The sequence below is a fragment of the Quercus robur genome, chromosome 12 (genome assembly GCF_932294415.1).
Source record: "Quercus robur chromosome 12, dhQueRobu3.1, whole genome shotgun sequence".
Classification (NCBI taxonomy): Eukaryota; Viridiplantae; Streptophyta; class Magnoliopsida; order Fagales; family Fagaceae; genus Quercus; species Quercus robur.
Window position 1 is genome coordinate 35,742,873 of NC_065545.1, and position 13,677 is coordinate 35,756,549.

Here is a 13,677-nt window from a genome sequence, read left to right on the forward strand (position 1 = left end):
TTGTTGAGGACGAGGTGTGGGGAACCTCTACGGCTCTACCCACGAAGTCGGCAAAGAGAATATCTAAAGAGGCACAAGTGAAGAAACCTCATGAGCTGGAAGTCCAGCTCATTAGTAGTTTAGAATTTAATTTAACTTGATTAATTATTTGAGTTTTCCATGTGTATAAGAAGTGTTTATTCCTTGTCAAAAGAAAGGTGTTCCTTCTCTATGTATATAAAGAAATGTTTTTCTTAATCACCAGAGGATAAGCTTTGGAGCCATATATATTAGCATGTACAACGCAAGGAGTAACTTTGTTTTGTTTAAGGGATGGAAGATAAAACTTAATTTGTCTAGTGAGAGAGTGATTTAGGTCAGAATGTGCAATTAGTTTTTGTTATTTATTAAATTTGATTTTTAATTGTAATTTTTGGAATTTTAGGTTTAAGCATAAGTTCTTAGAAATGAATTCCTTCAACTTTAGTAAGATGTCTAACAAGTATTACACAAACTATACCCACTAGTCGCTAACCCTCTTACTAGGAAATCCTCCCATGACAACACCAATCAATAAAATCGAAGACATGTACTCCTAAATATAAGAACATTCTATTTTTTGATGGGATGATGAGTAAGTTGGAATTTATTGATTGACTTTTTGATTTGGAAGGGTATGTTAATTTTTGGAAGATTTGTAATGAAGAAAGAGCACAACTTGCATTTAATAAATTAGATGGTGAAGTAGAGGAATGGTAGAAAGACATTCAAATTGATAGAAAGTGTTGAGGTAAACATCCAATTCACTCTTAGCAAAGAATGAAAAAGTGTTAATTGATTTATGGTTTTCACAATATATTATTATGATATACTAGATTATACAAGTGTGAATTATAGATCTATATATATTCATATGAAGAGGAATATGTTCAAAACATGAAAGGCCAACCACAAAACCAAAATTATGACATCCAATTCCATGTGTCAAGAAAAGAAAAGGGTTTGAGAGTTGACAAGATGCAGGCAATTTCTAAAGAAAATATATAAGTTTATGAGGAAGCTCGTAAAGATCTCATTATAGAAAAAGATAAGGAAATTGAGATTGTGGAGGAGATTAATGAAGATCTTATTATAAAAAAAGATCTTGAAGTCGAGAAGGAAGAGACTATTAAGGAAGAAATTAAAGTTAAAATTGTTAAAGATCTCAGTGTAGTCAAACTAGTTGATTGCATGAGTTGAGCTTCTATTATTTTGGTGGAAGGTATCGAACCGAAGTTTATTGATTTTATTGGATTTGAAAGGTTTGATGCAATTGTTAACTCTTTATTTGGTTTGAAGTTCAAGTTGCTCAATTGATAACTTTTAGGTTTTGAAGAAGACTAAGAAGATGAAGTACTCAGAGTATTTATTTGGTAGGTATGAAAGATTTCATATCACAACTATTAACTTGAAGATGAGTTTTTTTTTTTTTTTTTTCTTTTTTCTCAAGTGGAAGGGTCTGATGTAGGATAAAATTTGTAATTTGATTTTTTCTATTTATTAATTTTGATTTTTAATTGTAATTTTTGGAATTTTAAGTTTAGGGTTTTTATTTGCTTGATTTTAGGTGTACATTTGACGATGAAATAATTTCGTTGTCAAAAGTTTTTTCCTAAAAATGGTTGGGCCTTTTGGCGATGAAATTTTTCGCCACCAGGACTTTTGGTGATACGGTATACGCTATGAAACCAATTTTGTAGCCAAAAGTCATTGGCGACAAAAATTAGGACTTTTGGTGACATAAATTTTCAGTCACCAAAAATACATTTTGTTGTAATGTATTTTTAATGCTTTTTAGATCAAATTATGGTTAGATATTAATTAGGATTTATTTTATAACATATTTTCTTGCATGTTAAGTTTTACAAAGCCTTTTATTAGGTCTCTAAATCTATGAACGTTTTTTCAATTTCAATTTCAGTTTAATAAAAATCAATGTTTTTCTCTATTATGTTACGATGGATTCTAGACCTCTTTCTCTTTGTGAATTCAAAGACTCGTGGATTCGAAGTTATCTCTCAAAAATAAATCTCTCAAAAATAAATGTGTTTGTTTCTTGCATCTTGAAATAGTCGTGTTCTATTTCTCATAGGTATTCCGCTACATTATAAAGAGACTAAGCCTCTAGTGTGTTAATGAGAGGGCAACTTTGCCAACCACGTTAAGTTTTGTGTGTTATGGTTCTAAATATTTTATCATTTTACGTGTCAAAGCTAGCAAACCCAAATTCTTTCTAATGGCAATGATAGTTATTCTAGAAACTCAAACATGGAACGAAAAACTCCTTGGTCTTCATGAAATCTACCATTTTCACTTATCTGAGAACTTTGCCAAAATGGTTAACATTATCATGGTAAATTTGATGTTGATAGGTTTAGGACTAGTCTATATGTTGTCGAATTGTGATGTAGTGTTGGGCTAATTAAAACTTTTGACCTTGAAGGTTTTGGATGTATCATGCATTCATGCAAGCATTGATGTTGGAATGTTTGGACTTGGAAAAGGAATTGTATATGAATGATTTCGGATAAGGAAAATCTACCCGGGCTGCAAAGCATTTAAAGAGTGTTGAGTGATCAAATAACTGATCAAAGCATGTTCATTGAAAGTTGAAACGAAATGTCATTCTTGATGGCAGCACCAAATGGTATATATAGTAGAGAAATCGTAGAAGTCACATTTTAGTACTGAATCACTACGACGTAGTATGAATGAAATCACACACCTCCATCAAGTTGCATAATTTTTTAATTTGTAGTTCCACTCCTGATTTGTACATATAAGGAATAGCCAAAGTATTTCCAAAGTGAAGCTTCATTTTTATTTTATGACTAGTCCATAGCAATACATAGAGCACTTGTGCTGACAAAGCATATAGTACAAACCCTAGACTGGTAACTAAAAGGAAATGATTAACAAACTGTTCCAAACATATACTAATGTTGGAATCTAATGAACAACCATCCTATTATTTATTGAGCAACGCAAATTAAGAGCTAGCACTTGTGCTGAGAAAGCATACAATACCGTACCATAGTTACTAAAAAGATCGAAGTCATTATCAAACTGCTCCATTAGTTATCACACTTTGGAATTAAAAAAAGAGAGCTTCAATAGAGCTGAATGAGCGAGTCATAAGCAACCCCAGCCTTCCAATTACTAGGCAGAACATTTTTCGACTGAACCCACGTTGTATCATAGTTGCAACTCACTTGGAACCTCAATTTGACTGAACCTCTTGGCATGTTAACCATATCCCACACTGCCCCATAGGCCCTGCGCATGGCCCTCCATTGCTGCCAATTATCCTGCACCATAAACCAACAAGATCCATCATTTTAATAATGGCAGTATTTATTACATATAATGTGTGCGTACGCATACTATCCAAAATAATTGAAATCACGACTTAAAGTCATTATTTCAGTTATTTTAAGTCGTGCACTATTTGCACAAGTATTAGCCTTTTAATAATTTTATATATGTACACCATTTTAGCTATCATTTCATAGTTTCATTATTACCTTTTGAATGCTAATAACCAAATAATAATATATTAATAGCACTTAAAAAGGATTAATATAAAACTAATTTATTAAAATCTCAAAGGATTAGATTTTTAGTTTACTTACATGTGTATAGTTTTTGAAAAGGTTCATTTTTTATTTTAGATAAAACTGTACTTTTATCAACTTTCAACTAATAAACCAATAAACTGTTACATGAAGTTAATTAATTGAATAAACAAATAAAATTCGCAATATTCTTAACATCACTCTTTTTGAAGTACACGTACATGCCACAATTCAACGGCAGTGATGTCGTTTTGTCCAGCAACGTATAGTAAAACTATAGATAGGTAGTGAGGATACTTGCTATTCTCATGGACCTTAAACATGAGGTTGTAACCAGAGTATTTGCATGAGATTCTTCGGTATTCTATTTCAACCACACCGTAAGAAAACAACTCCGAAACATCGTTGGGACGTGCCAACTTTGAATAGGCTCTTGGGCTGAGGATGAAGTCAGTTCTGTCTCCTTCACCATGGTCAGTCACCACTATGTTCACCCCTTCATCAGCGCAAATTTCTGGTGTTGTGCACCTAACCTGATGATTCATTCACAAACAATTACGAGTATGATTATAGATACTACAGCAAAGGAGTCACTTTCTTATTAGTGCCTAACACATTGCCATTGAACTTCATATAATATTCATACGGGGAATGTTAGATAGTTCAGTTATCTACTGTCACTTGTAGTTAAATAATAGACAAAAAGTAATTATATTTTCATAAGCTAAAATTCTATCTTATCTATAAGTAATTATTTTAACTGTATTTTATTAGGTAATTAAGCGGCTTCAATTTTACCTGATAGCATGTACCACAACCAGTTCCATTCCTAAACAGCTTTGACACTCCAGCCACGTTGCCATCATTGACAGTCCTTCCAAACTCGCGAAAGCCACAAGCTCCACCTATATCACCATATATATTATGAGTTCAACAATAACATGATAAGCTAAATTTCTACGCATTGCTTCGTTAGCAGTTTTTAATTTCTTGCTTTCTCTCTCTCTCACGAGCAAAAATCAATAGAAATCTGTTGAGAAAAAGAATAAAAGTCCAACACACACATTTACATAACATCTAGAAGTAACAAATTAATGCACGTACTTGCGGTCCCATAGCAATCAGGGCTACCATAATAGGTTGCTCTTGAGTGGGTAAAAGTGTCTTGAGAGTAACACAGTACTGCAAGCAAGAGTACCAGGACACAAAGAAGAAAGACTTGGTTTTTGAGTGCAAACCCCATGTCTTAAGGGACCAAGTTTCCTAACACTAGGATGATACTATGAAAATGGGACTTCAGTAATAAGAAGAAGAAGAATACATATGAGAATGAGGTAGGCTGTGATATGGGAAGCCAAGAAATAACAATCCCATATTTATAGTTGGGGTCCTGAGGGAATGTGTTGAGATAAGAGGCAGCGATGGCTACTTTCTTCCACTTAGGAATAGGGAATGTGAAGTGGGGCTCAAGATTAGATTTTAATGATTTTACATATTCACGGTACACCCTCTTAAGACCATTCTATAAAGGACTTGATTGTATCTAAAATGATTTAGAAGAAATCTTACTGACGTTTTCCCTGTTTTACTTTTTGGCTAGGCTGCCTGCACCTGTAGTTTCCTTTATATCTAACACCTTAATTTTTAATTATTTGCTAATTCTTATTGTTCAGTAACATTTTCCGTTCTCTCCGATGAATCCATTCTCTCTTTCATTTGTTACATGTATGGGTGTGAAAAAAAAGTTCATCCAGATTAAATGGTTCTGACCAAAACTAATTAAGAAAATCCAATTAAGTGCAAACAATGAGATCAAACAAGAGATTGCTCTGCACTTTTTTTGCAGGATGTGGAAGAAGCTAATGAGAAGTTTCGGGCATGTGGAGGAATCTACTCCCACCCCCATTAATTATTTGACAAAAGGTTGGGCGTTTGGCAACATTCTTGTCCTTTATTAATTTTTGAAAGATACATATATTTCAGCGTAAAAGAGTTGAAACATCTTCATATTGAGAGAAAACTCAAGCAACCGCTTGTGACTGTGAGGACTGTAGTGACAAAAGCAAGTTATCTGATTCACAACCTAAGATGCAAAAGTATGGGTACGGGTAGGATATGAAATAGGATATGGCGATATGGTAGTTTCTGAAAAAATAGGATACTATACTGAGGAAATATGTGTACTAATTATAGGACAAATCCAGAATTTTAATAAGAGCCGGAATATAAAGAAACAAAAAACTTTATATATGCATCCATATAGTATTAAAAAATTATAAATACTCAAAATTGTTATTTCTAAATATATTAAGATGTAATTATTTACCAACAAAGACAAAAAATAAAATAAAATAAAAAAAATATTATCTTTTTTTTAATACTAGACTGGCTAAGTTTTTTTTTTTTTTTTTTTTTTTTGAAGTTAGAGCATTCACAATGGTAGTGCTAAAAATTTTAGTTTTTTAACACTTCAAAAAGTTACTTTAAAATAATAAAGAAAGCAAGAAAATTTGAGTTTTTTTAATTAAAGAAAGAGATATAATCTTAATAAAATATTGTATTTTATTTTCAACAACTTGCTACAATCAACTGGTATTTATACCAGTTTACTATAGTTGCAAAAAATTTAGTTTTAGCTTCTCCAATAACACATTATTTTTTTGGTTCTTTGTTGGTAAAATAGTTTTTTTTTTTTTTTTTTTTTTTTTTGCTAAAATAAAATCACCATTGTGAATGTTTTTATTGTTTTTAGGACAAAGTTTAGCTACAAAATTGGTTGTAGCCTAAAATTACAACCTTACTCAATAAAATAAATATTACCATTGAAAATCTAACCGTTAAATTACATGTTATTTATACTTTTAATACACATGTCAAATTTTGTATCAATCGGATATTGTTTACTATATGATCTATAAGCTTATATTTTATACATAATTTTAAGGGATAATTACAGCAAACCCACCTGAGGTTTGGCCCGTTTACACGTTACCTACCCGTGGTTCAAAACTTATCACTTTGCCCACCTAAAGTTAGTTCTGTTAGCCTTCCGTAACCCACCTCTCCATTTGCCGTTAGAAAAACACATTTTTATGCTAAAACAAATATAACAAGAATCAAAAAGCTAGGATTTTTCATTCCTCATGAACTTCAATAAGAACAAAGTGGAGGAACAATACACCAATCAAATAACTCAATGAAACTATTTTTAATCCAAAACAATATCAACAATTTCACAACAGGCCAACTATCACAACAACCCAACTATCACAACAGCCACAATCACACCAGTACTTAACCCTTTCTTCAAAGACAACTTTCCTTTTGCTTCACTCATTACAGCCGCTTCTGGTAACGAGCTCGGGTTCGATGGCACCGTCTGAGCCAATGCAGTCACTGGAGATGTATTGGTGAACGAACAAGCAGGCAAAGGACTCGACCCACATAGCCCTTCGTTCCCAGAAAAGCTTCCTTGACCAAAGCACAGCGATGGGTTTCATTTTCCTTCATTCTTGCTTCATGGGTTTCATTTTTTTTTTTTTTGTGGTTTTGGTTGTGGGTTCATCTGATTTTTGTGGTTTTGGTTGTGGGTTCATCAGATTTCCTTCGTTCTCGCATCCGTCTCGGTCTCAGCCTCCGTCTCGGCGGTTTGGAGCAGATCCAGGAAGAGGGCCAGTGGTGGTTTAGAGAGAATGGAGCTCAATCTCGGCCTCCGTCTTGGCCAAAATGGAGCTCGATCTCGGCCTCCGTCTTGGCCGGCGGTGGTTTTCTTTTTTTCTTTTCTTTTTTTGCTTTTGGGTTGTGGGTTTGATAATGATTTGATTATGGTGGGGTTATGGGTTGTGGCTTATGGTGGTTGTGGATTGTGGGCGTGGTGGTGGTGCTGAGTTGTGGATTCTAATAGTGATGGTGGTGGAGTGGGTGGCAACGCTTCGTGGGTTTCAAATTTTTTTTTTTTTTTTTTGGCTTTTTGGTTGTGGGTTTTATTTGATTTTGGCTTGCTAATGGTGGTTGACCTCCATAGCTGCCGTTAGCACCACTATGAGCCACCGCCACGACAGCCAAGTCGCCGTACAAGCCACCATCAAGCTTTAGGTCGAAGCACTCGAACACCACCATCGGCAGGATGAACAATGGTGTTGTTTTTCTCTTTTTGGTTTGTTTCTATTTTTTGTTTAATATATGATTGGGTTCTAAAACTTTTTTTATTACAGTTTGGGTTTGAAAAATGTGAGGGATTTTGGTATGGATTCAGAGGATTTAATTGGTTTTGGATGTGTGTAACTGAAAATTTTGAACTATATTTACAAATGTTGTGTTCTTGTGTTTGTGAGGAAAAGATTTGATGGTTCGTGTTTGATCCGTGTTATGTTCTATTTTTAATAAAATGGTGTTTTTCTAACGGCAAATGGAGAGGTGGGTTACGGAAGGCTAACAGAACTAACTTCAGGTGGGCAAAGTGATAAGTTTTGAACCACGGGTAGGTAACGTGTAAACGGGCCAAACCTCAAGTGGGTTTGCTGTAATTATCCCTAATTTTAAATTACAAAAACTTGCAATTTAAACAATTTATTGAAGACATAGCTATTGATCTTTAATTTTCTAGAAATTTTGCAAGTATGAAAAATACAAGACGAAGATGTAATCCAATGGTGGATTTGTCAAAAGTCACCTCTAATAAAAAGATATTGAGTAAAGTTGTAATTTTAGGCTACAATCAATTTTGTAGTTAAACTTTCTCCTTATTTTCAGTAAGTTTTTTAGTTAGATAGTTACTATTTAGGAGAGGTTAGTTAAACTTATTGAGGAGAAAGTGGCTTAAGGTTTTAGAAAGGAGGCCCAACTACAAAAATAAAATATATTATAACTATAAAAAAAAATAATAATAAATTTAAAAAAATTGGACCCAGGGGGCCTAATCCCCTTGGCCCCCACCTAGGTCCATCCCTAACTAATTACTTATTAAATATATGTTTTTATATATTGTTAAGTATATACCAATTTAAGAGTAATAATAGATAATAAAGTTTTTTTTTTTTTTTTTTGAGGGGGATAATAAAGTTAATCAATGGTCATGATGCTTAGAATAAAAAATAAAAATAAAATAAAATAAAAATTTCAAAAGTAAATAAAAAGATAACTAGATAAGTGTTCAAGTTCAACATTAAAAACAATATATAAAAAATACAAATTAAAATTCTTACAAGTTTGGTCTATTTTTCACTATTATGAGGTTGGGTTACAATCGTATCCAAGTCGTATCACATGCTTATCCTAGATGTGTTGGCACTTTTTTCATTCTAAAAAAAAAAAAAAAAACAAAAAAACAAAAAAAAAAAAAACAAAAAAAACAAAACCAAAACAAAAGCAAAAACGAATGGTACATACATGCAAGGTATTTGGTACAATACATATCAAATAAAGGTATTAAAGTAAAAATGAGGTATATGTGTGCCCTAGTCACAACCATATAAATATTTATTCTTCTTTTTTTGTCATTTGTAATCAAACATGCCACTTCATAGATATTTTGAATTCTTCCTTTAAAAAAAAATCATGTCCCACATCAGTGGGGTGTGTGTGTTTGGGTTTATAACTTGCTCCGCATTACCAACGGTTGCATGCTATTTTGATAATATGTTGTTTCACTATCCTTTTCCATTAATTAGGATTTACTTTTGATATATTTTTAAGTCAAATCCAGAAAGAAATGAGGTAATTACAATTGATTACTCTTTTGAAAGACATCTCCATTCATAGTTTATTCATGAATAATGTTACAAATATAACAAATTTTATTACAAATAAATGCATCATCAATCAGCAGAAATTAAATCCTATAATAATTTATGATGTTATAGAAATCTGAAAATTTTCTATTTATTTGTGAAACTAAAATGCAAAAGCTATTGGCTTTAAACAACTGGATCAACCCACAGGCACCGGAGCCATCATTCGGTTCAATTGTAACGCACTTAGATGGTCTGGTTATACCTATATATAACCATATAACTCATCGGTACGTTTCCCCGTGTCACAGTTTTTTTTTTTTTAATTGGACTCGTGTCACAGTTTGGGTTAGTGGATTTGGGGTAGTAGCACTCATAATATTAAGTCATAGGCTCATAGCTCCGTTCCTAGGATTTCGAAAACAACTTGGACAATAACTTTTGGAGCTTCAATTGGATTTGAACTTTTGACGCATCCAGTCCCATCCAAACACACCTATTAGAATTTTTTTTTTAATTTTTTTTTACTCATTTGATGTCGGCATTCGTGGAGGATAAATACAAGCCAAGTGTAAATTACGCATGGGAGAGGAAGTGCACAAAACCAAAGTTATGTAGTCTCACAATTGCGGTAGTAGGTGAATCTTGATCACAAACGTCCATTTTGGTCCACTTACCTTGATAAACTACACACAAATACTACACACAAAATTATCATGATCATCTCGATAATTATCTATCACTACTTTAATGTTAAATTTTATTCATATATTTCGGAATTTTATGATGCATAAAAAAAATCGTCGGTAAGTCGATAGTCCAAACGGATAGCATCAAAAGGCCAGCAAAGATAAACACGCTCTTGGAGAGCACCTGTTTGGGATCGACTTATTGGCCGACTACCCTTACGACCCTTCAATAGAATTGTGATTTTTATGTACCCTTTTAGAAGGAGTGGTCATAGCTCTTTATATAATATCTTAGAGCTTATCTCTTTGTCGAGAATGTAGGCACATTTTTAGTGATCAATGTTGCGGAGAGATAAAGGTGTTGTAGAATATGGCTTGAATTAGGAGTTCGACTCATTGTTGGATTTGGATAAGGAAGGAATTTTATTCCTTTTGGCTTACTATTGTTTGAAGTTATCAAGTTCTATTAGAAGTCTTGTCTACTACTTGATTTGAAATTCCTTTTGGAATAGGAGTGATTCTCCTTTTGTGTGTGAAAAAGAAGTCTAATTCTTCTTGGTTTTGAATATGCTAGCCGACTCAAGTCTCCTATATAAGCATAGTGCTGCTACAGAAAATTAGAGAGAAAGAGATGAGAGTGGTGTAGGAAAAATAGGCTCTCTCTTGTTTGGTTTTTTGATATTTGTCGGTTGCAATTTGGAATAGTGAGCGAGGTTTGTTACTGCTTGGTTTTAGTTTTGCAGTTTGGTGATTTGCTCTCTCTTGGTGTGTTGCAACTTTTGGATTTGTTTTGTGGCTCTTTCTTTGGTTTGTGCGCAATTGGTATTTGGTATTTGGTATTCGTATTTGGTATTTGTAAATATTTGGTTCTTTGGTTTTATATTTGTGAGAGAGAGTTATTTGGGTGTATTTGGGATTTGGATTTGTGAGAGTGCCTCTACATCAATTTGTATTATCCCAAATTTGTTATAGTGAAATTTGTTCGTCGTCACTCGTGGATGTAGGCTATTGCCGAACCACATAATTCTTGGTATTTTGTTTCTATTTTCTTTTAGATTAATTTTCTTCATTCCTATTGTTAGTTTGGAGATCTTTCTCAAGTCTAAAATATTTTCACAATCAATCTTGATAATTTAAGCTTCCGCTATTTTACAACAAGTGTGGCACAACCACCTTCCCTAAATTGTAACAGATGCGAGCTATCCCTCATCAGAATTATAGGAGATGAGAGTTATCCCTTTGCTTGTGGTTGCGAGAATTTTAGAGGATCTTGTGTAATGGCTTTTATGCATTCACTGTGAGGTAATTGGCTTTGAACGATTGTCTTCGCCCATCAGTCTTGAAAGGTGATGGACGAGTGCCTAAGCCGGACTTGTATGTGTCTCACTTGTCCGTTGGCAAAGATGACAGATGGACATCAAGCTTAATGGATAGCACATTCATTTGAGGAAAGCCACACTGGGAGTGAAGGACAAGTCCTACATAGGACGAACAAGCCTGACCATTTTGGGATGAGTCAATCTATTTAGAAGGGTTGGTCTTCACACAACTACCTTCACTCATCCATCTTTAGGGGTGAGACATGGCAAAACGGGTTGAAATTTGTTGGCTCAACCTGAACCCACCTGTTTTCAACCCGCTCGAACCCGTCCATTTTGTTTTGAATTAAATATGGGCCAACCCACAAACCGTCCTTTTTTTTGTGGGCCAACCCGACCCGACCCATGGCCCACCCATTTTTTTAACTTTATTTTTTCCCCTAAAAAATTTTTAAAAACTATATGGCATTATGGCAAGGTGTGCTAGACTACTCCTAAGTACATAACATTATTATAAAATGCACAATTAATTGTGTGTTATGGTAGTCTTGCCCCCTATTTACTAAAAAAAATAAAAAGTTAAATGAAAGGAAAAATAATATACAAAATGAATAGTAATATACTAATATCTATCTAAGTATCTAACATGTCCAAGTTTTTTTTTTTTAATCCAAGTTTGTCTATTTAATTTTAATATAGTATTAATAGTAATAATGTAATATACTAATATCTATCTAATCTAAGTATATATCTAGCACAAAGCCACAAACTCGGCCACAATGAGTCAGTGACAATTGACAAAGTGACAAATAGTAAACAAAACAAAATAATTCAATAGTGACTCAAACAAAATAATTGCAATTTTTTTGAATAATTAGGAATTTGAGCATTATGAAAGTTGTCATAGTGCCAAAATAAACAAGTAAATAATCTCAATTGGACTTGTATTTAAAAGAGCCTAAACTTAACAAAAAGCAAAATCCAAAGTTAGAAGTTTTCCCTTGGTGGAAAGAACATTACAACCGGTTTCCAGAGCTCTTTTTAATGGCACAAGATCTCATGAGCGCAGGAAAAAAAATGCATCTGAATCAAGTTTTAGCATAGGAAAAAAAATATATTAATCCGTATCGATCACATCTTTTGCTTGAGAACGTGGAAACTATGTTGTGCACTAAAAGTTGGTTATATGGATTTGAAGGTATTTTAATTTATTAATAGAGTGATATAAATTATACATTTTTAACTCTTTATTGATAAGCTTTAATTTGCTTTCATGATACACCTACGTTATATTAAAATATTGTATTGTAGATAAAGATATTGATGAAATTGGCCAACTTGAGCTACAATTCACAAATATGAATGTTTGCAAGGATATGGAAATTTTTATATTTTTTTATTTGTCTGTTTTTTTCCCTTCACATCACATGTCACATGTCATGTATAATAGTAAATTAGTAACAAATAGTCTAACTATTTGAATTGATTTATTCTCTCTAAAAAGTTGACATTTATTTATTTTAAATGTAAAAATATGGATCAACCCAACCCAATCCAACCCATAACCTAAATGACCCGACCTGAACCCAACCCGACCGGACCATTTGCCATGTAATGACAGATGAGTCCTATCAATTCAAACGAGTGGGTCTTCTTCGGACGAGTAGCTCTTGTAGTTTTAAGTTAGCTAAAAAAGTTCTCCATCACAAATAAATGCCTTTACTCTTCCCTTTTTAGGGATAACAGAAGAGTATTGAAGTCGGGCTACCCAATTAGATGGAATTAACTAAAGTAGACCAAGCGGACGATTTAACCAATTCGAAAGGGATAATCTCGCCTATAATGGGTCTAGCTTGTGGCTTCAGTTCCAAAAAGTTGACTAGTGAAGGCTGATTGGTGAAGGCTGGCCGATGAAAATATTCCTCATAGGTGTCAAGTACTTGTTTAGAAATATTCCTTACCAGTATTTATTCTTTCTTACACAAAATATCGTGTTGGATTCTATAATTCATTTAAAATATTGAACATGTTTAGAATGCAATTCCATGTGTCAATAATCTTTGGCACAATTTAGATTCAAATCCTATATTGCATGAATAAATTTACTTGAGAGAGAGAAAGAGAAAGAGAGGGTGTTTCATATCAACGAGTCTAATACATGAACTGACACGACATTTAGAATTTGTTTTTACACACACTTGAACAAGACATCAACAAGGATACCATCAGACCAGAAAACCATTGGTAATCCTTTGGAGGTTGAAATAAACACAGTCTGTCAATTGTTTATGAGTTCCTCAACTGTGATTAAATTCTCACTAGTGATACTATTACCAATTACCACTAA

At 33.3% G+C, this 13,677-nt stretch overlaps 1 protein-coding gene across 2 annotated transcripts in view; it reads right to left on the bottom strand.

The window, feature by feature from the left end:
- LOC126709155 (expansin-like B1) overlaps window positions 1–4,956 on the bottom strand; it is a 39,709-nt gene extending 34,753 nt beyond the window's left edge. Inside the window, exons 1-4 of one of the 2 annotated variants that reach the window (XR_007649326.1) lie at window positions 4,698–4,956; window positions 4,392–4,498; window positions 3,815–4,126; window positions 3,022–3,326 (exon numbers count right to left, since the gene is read on the bottom strand). Coding sequence is in view for 1 of the 2 variants with exons in the window: in XM_050409267.1 (XP_050265224.1) it covers window positions 3,129–3,326; window positions 3,815–4,126; window positions 4,392–4,498; window positions 4,698–4,836 (756 nt within the window). In the remaining variant the exon portion in view is untranslated. Of the gene's footprint in view, window positions 1–2,814; window positions 3,327–3,814; window positions 4,127–4,391; window positions 4,499–4,697 lie in introns of those variants that run through there. The other variant, XM_050409267.1, reaches the window with a different exon arrangement.
- Between the last annotated feature and the right edge of the window lie 8,721 nt (window positions 4,957–13,677).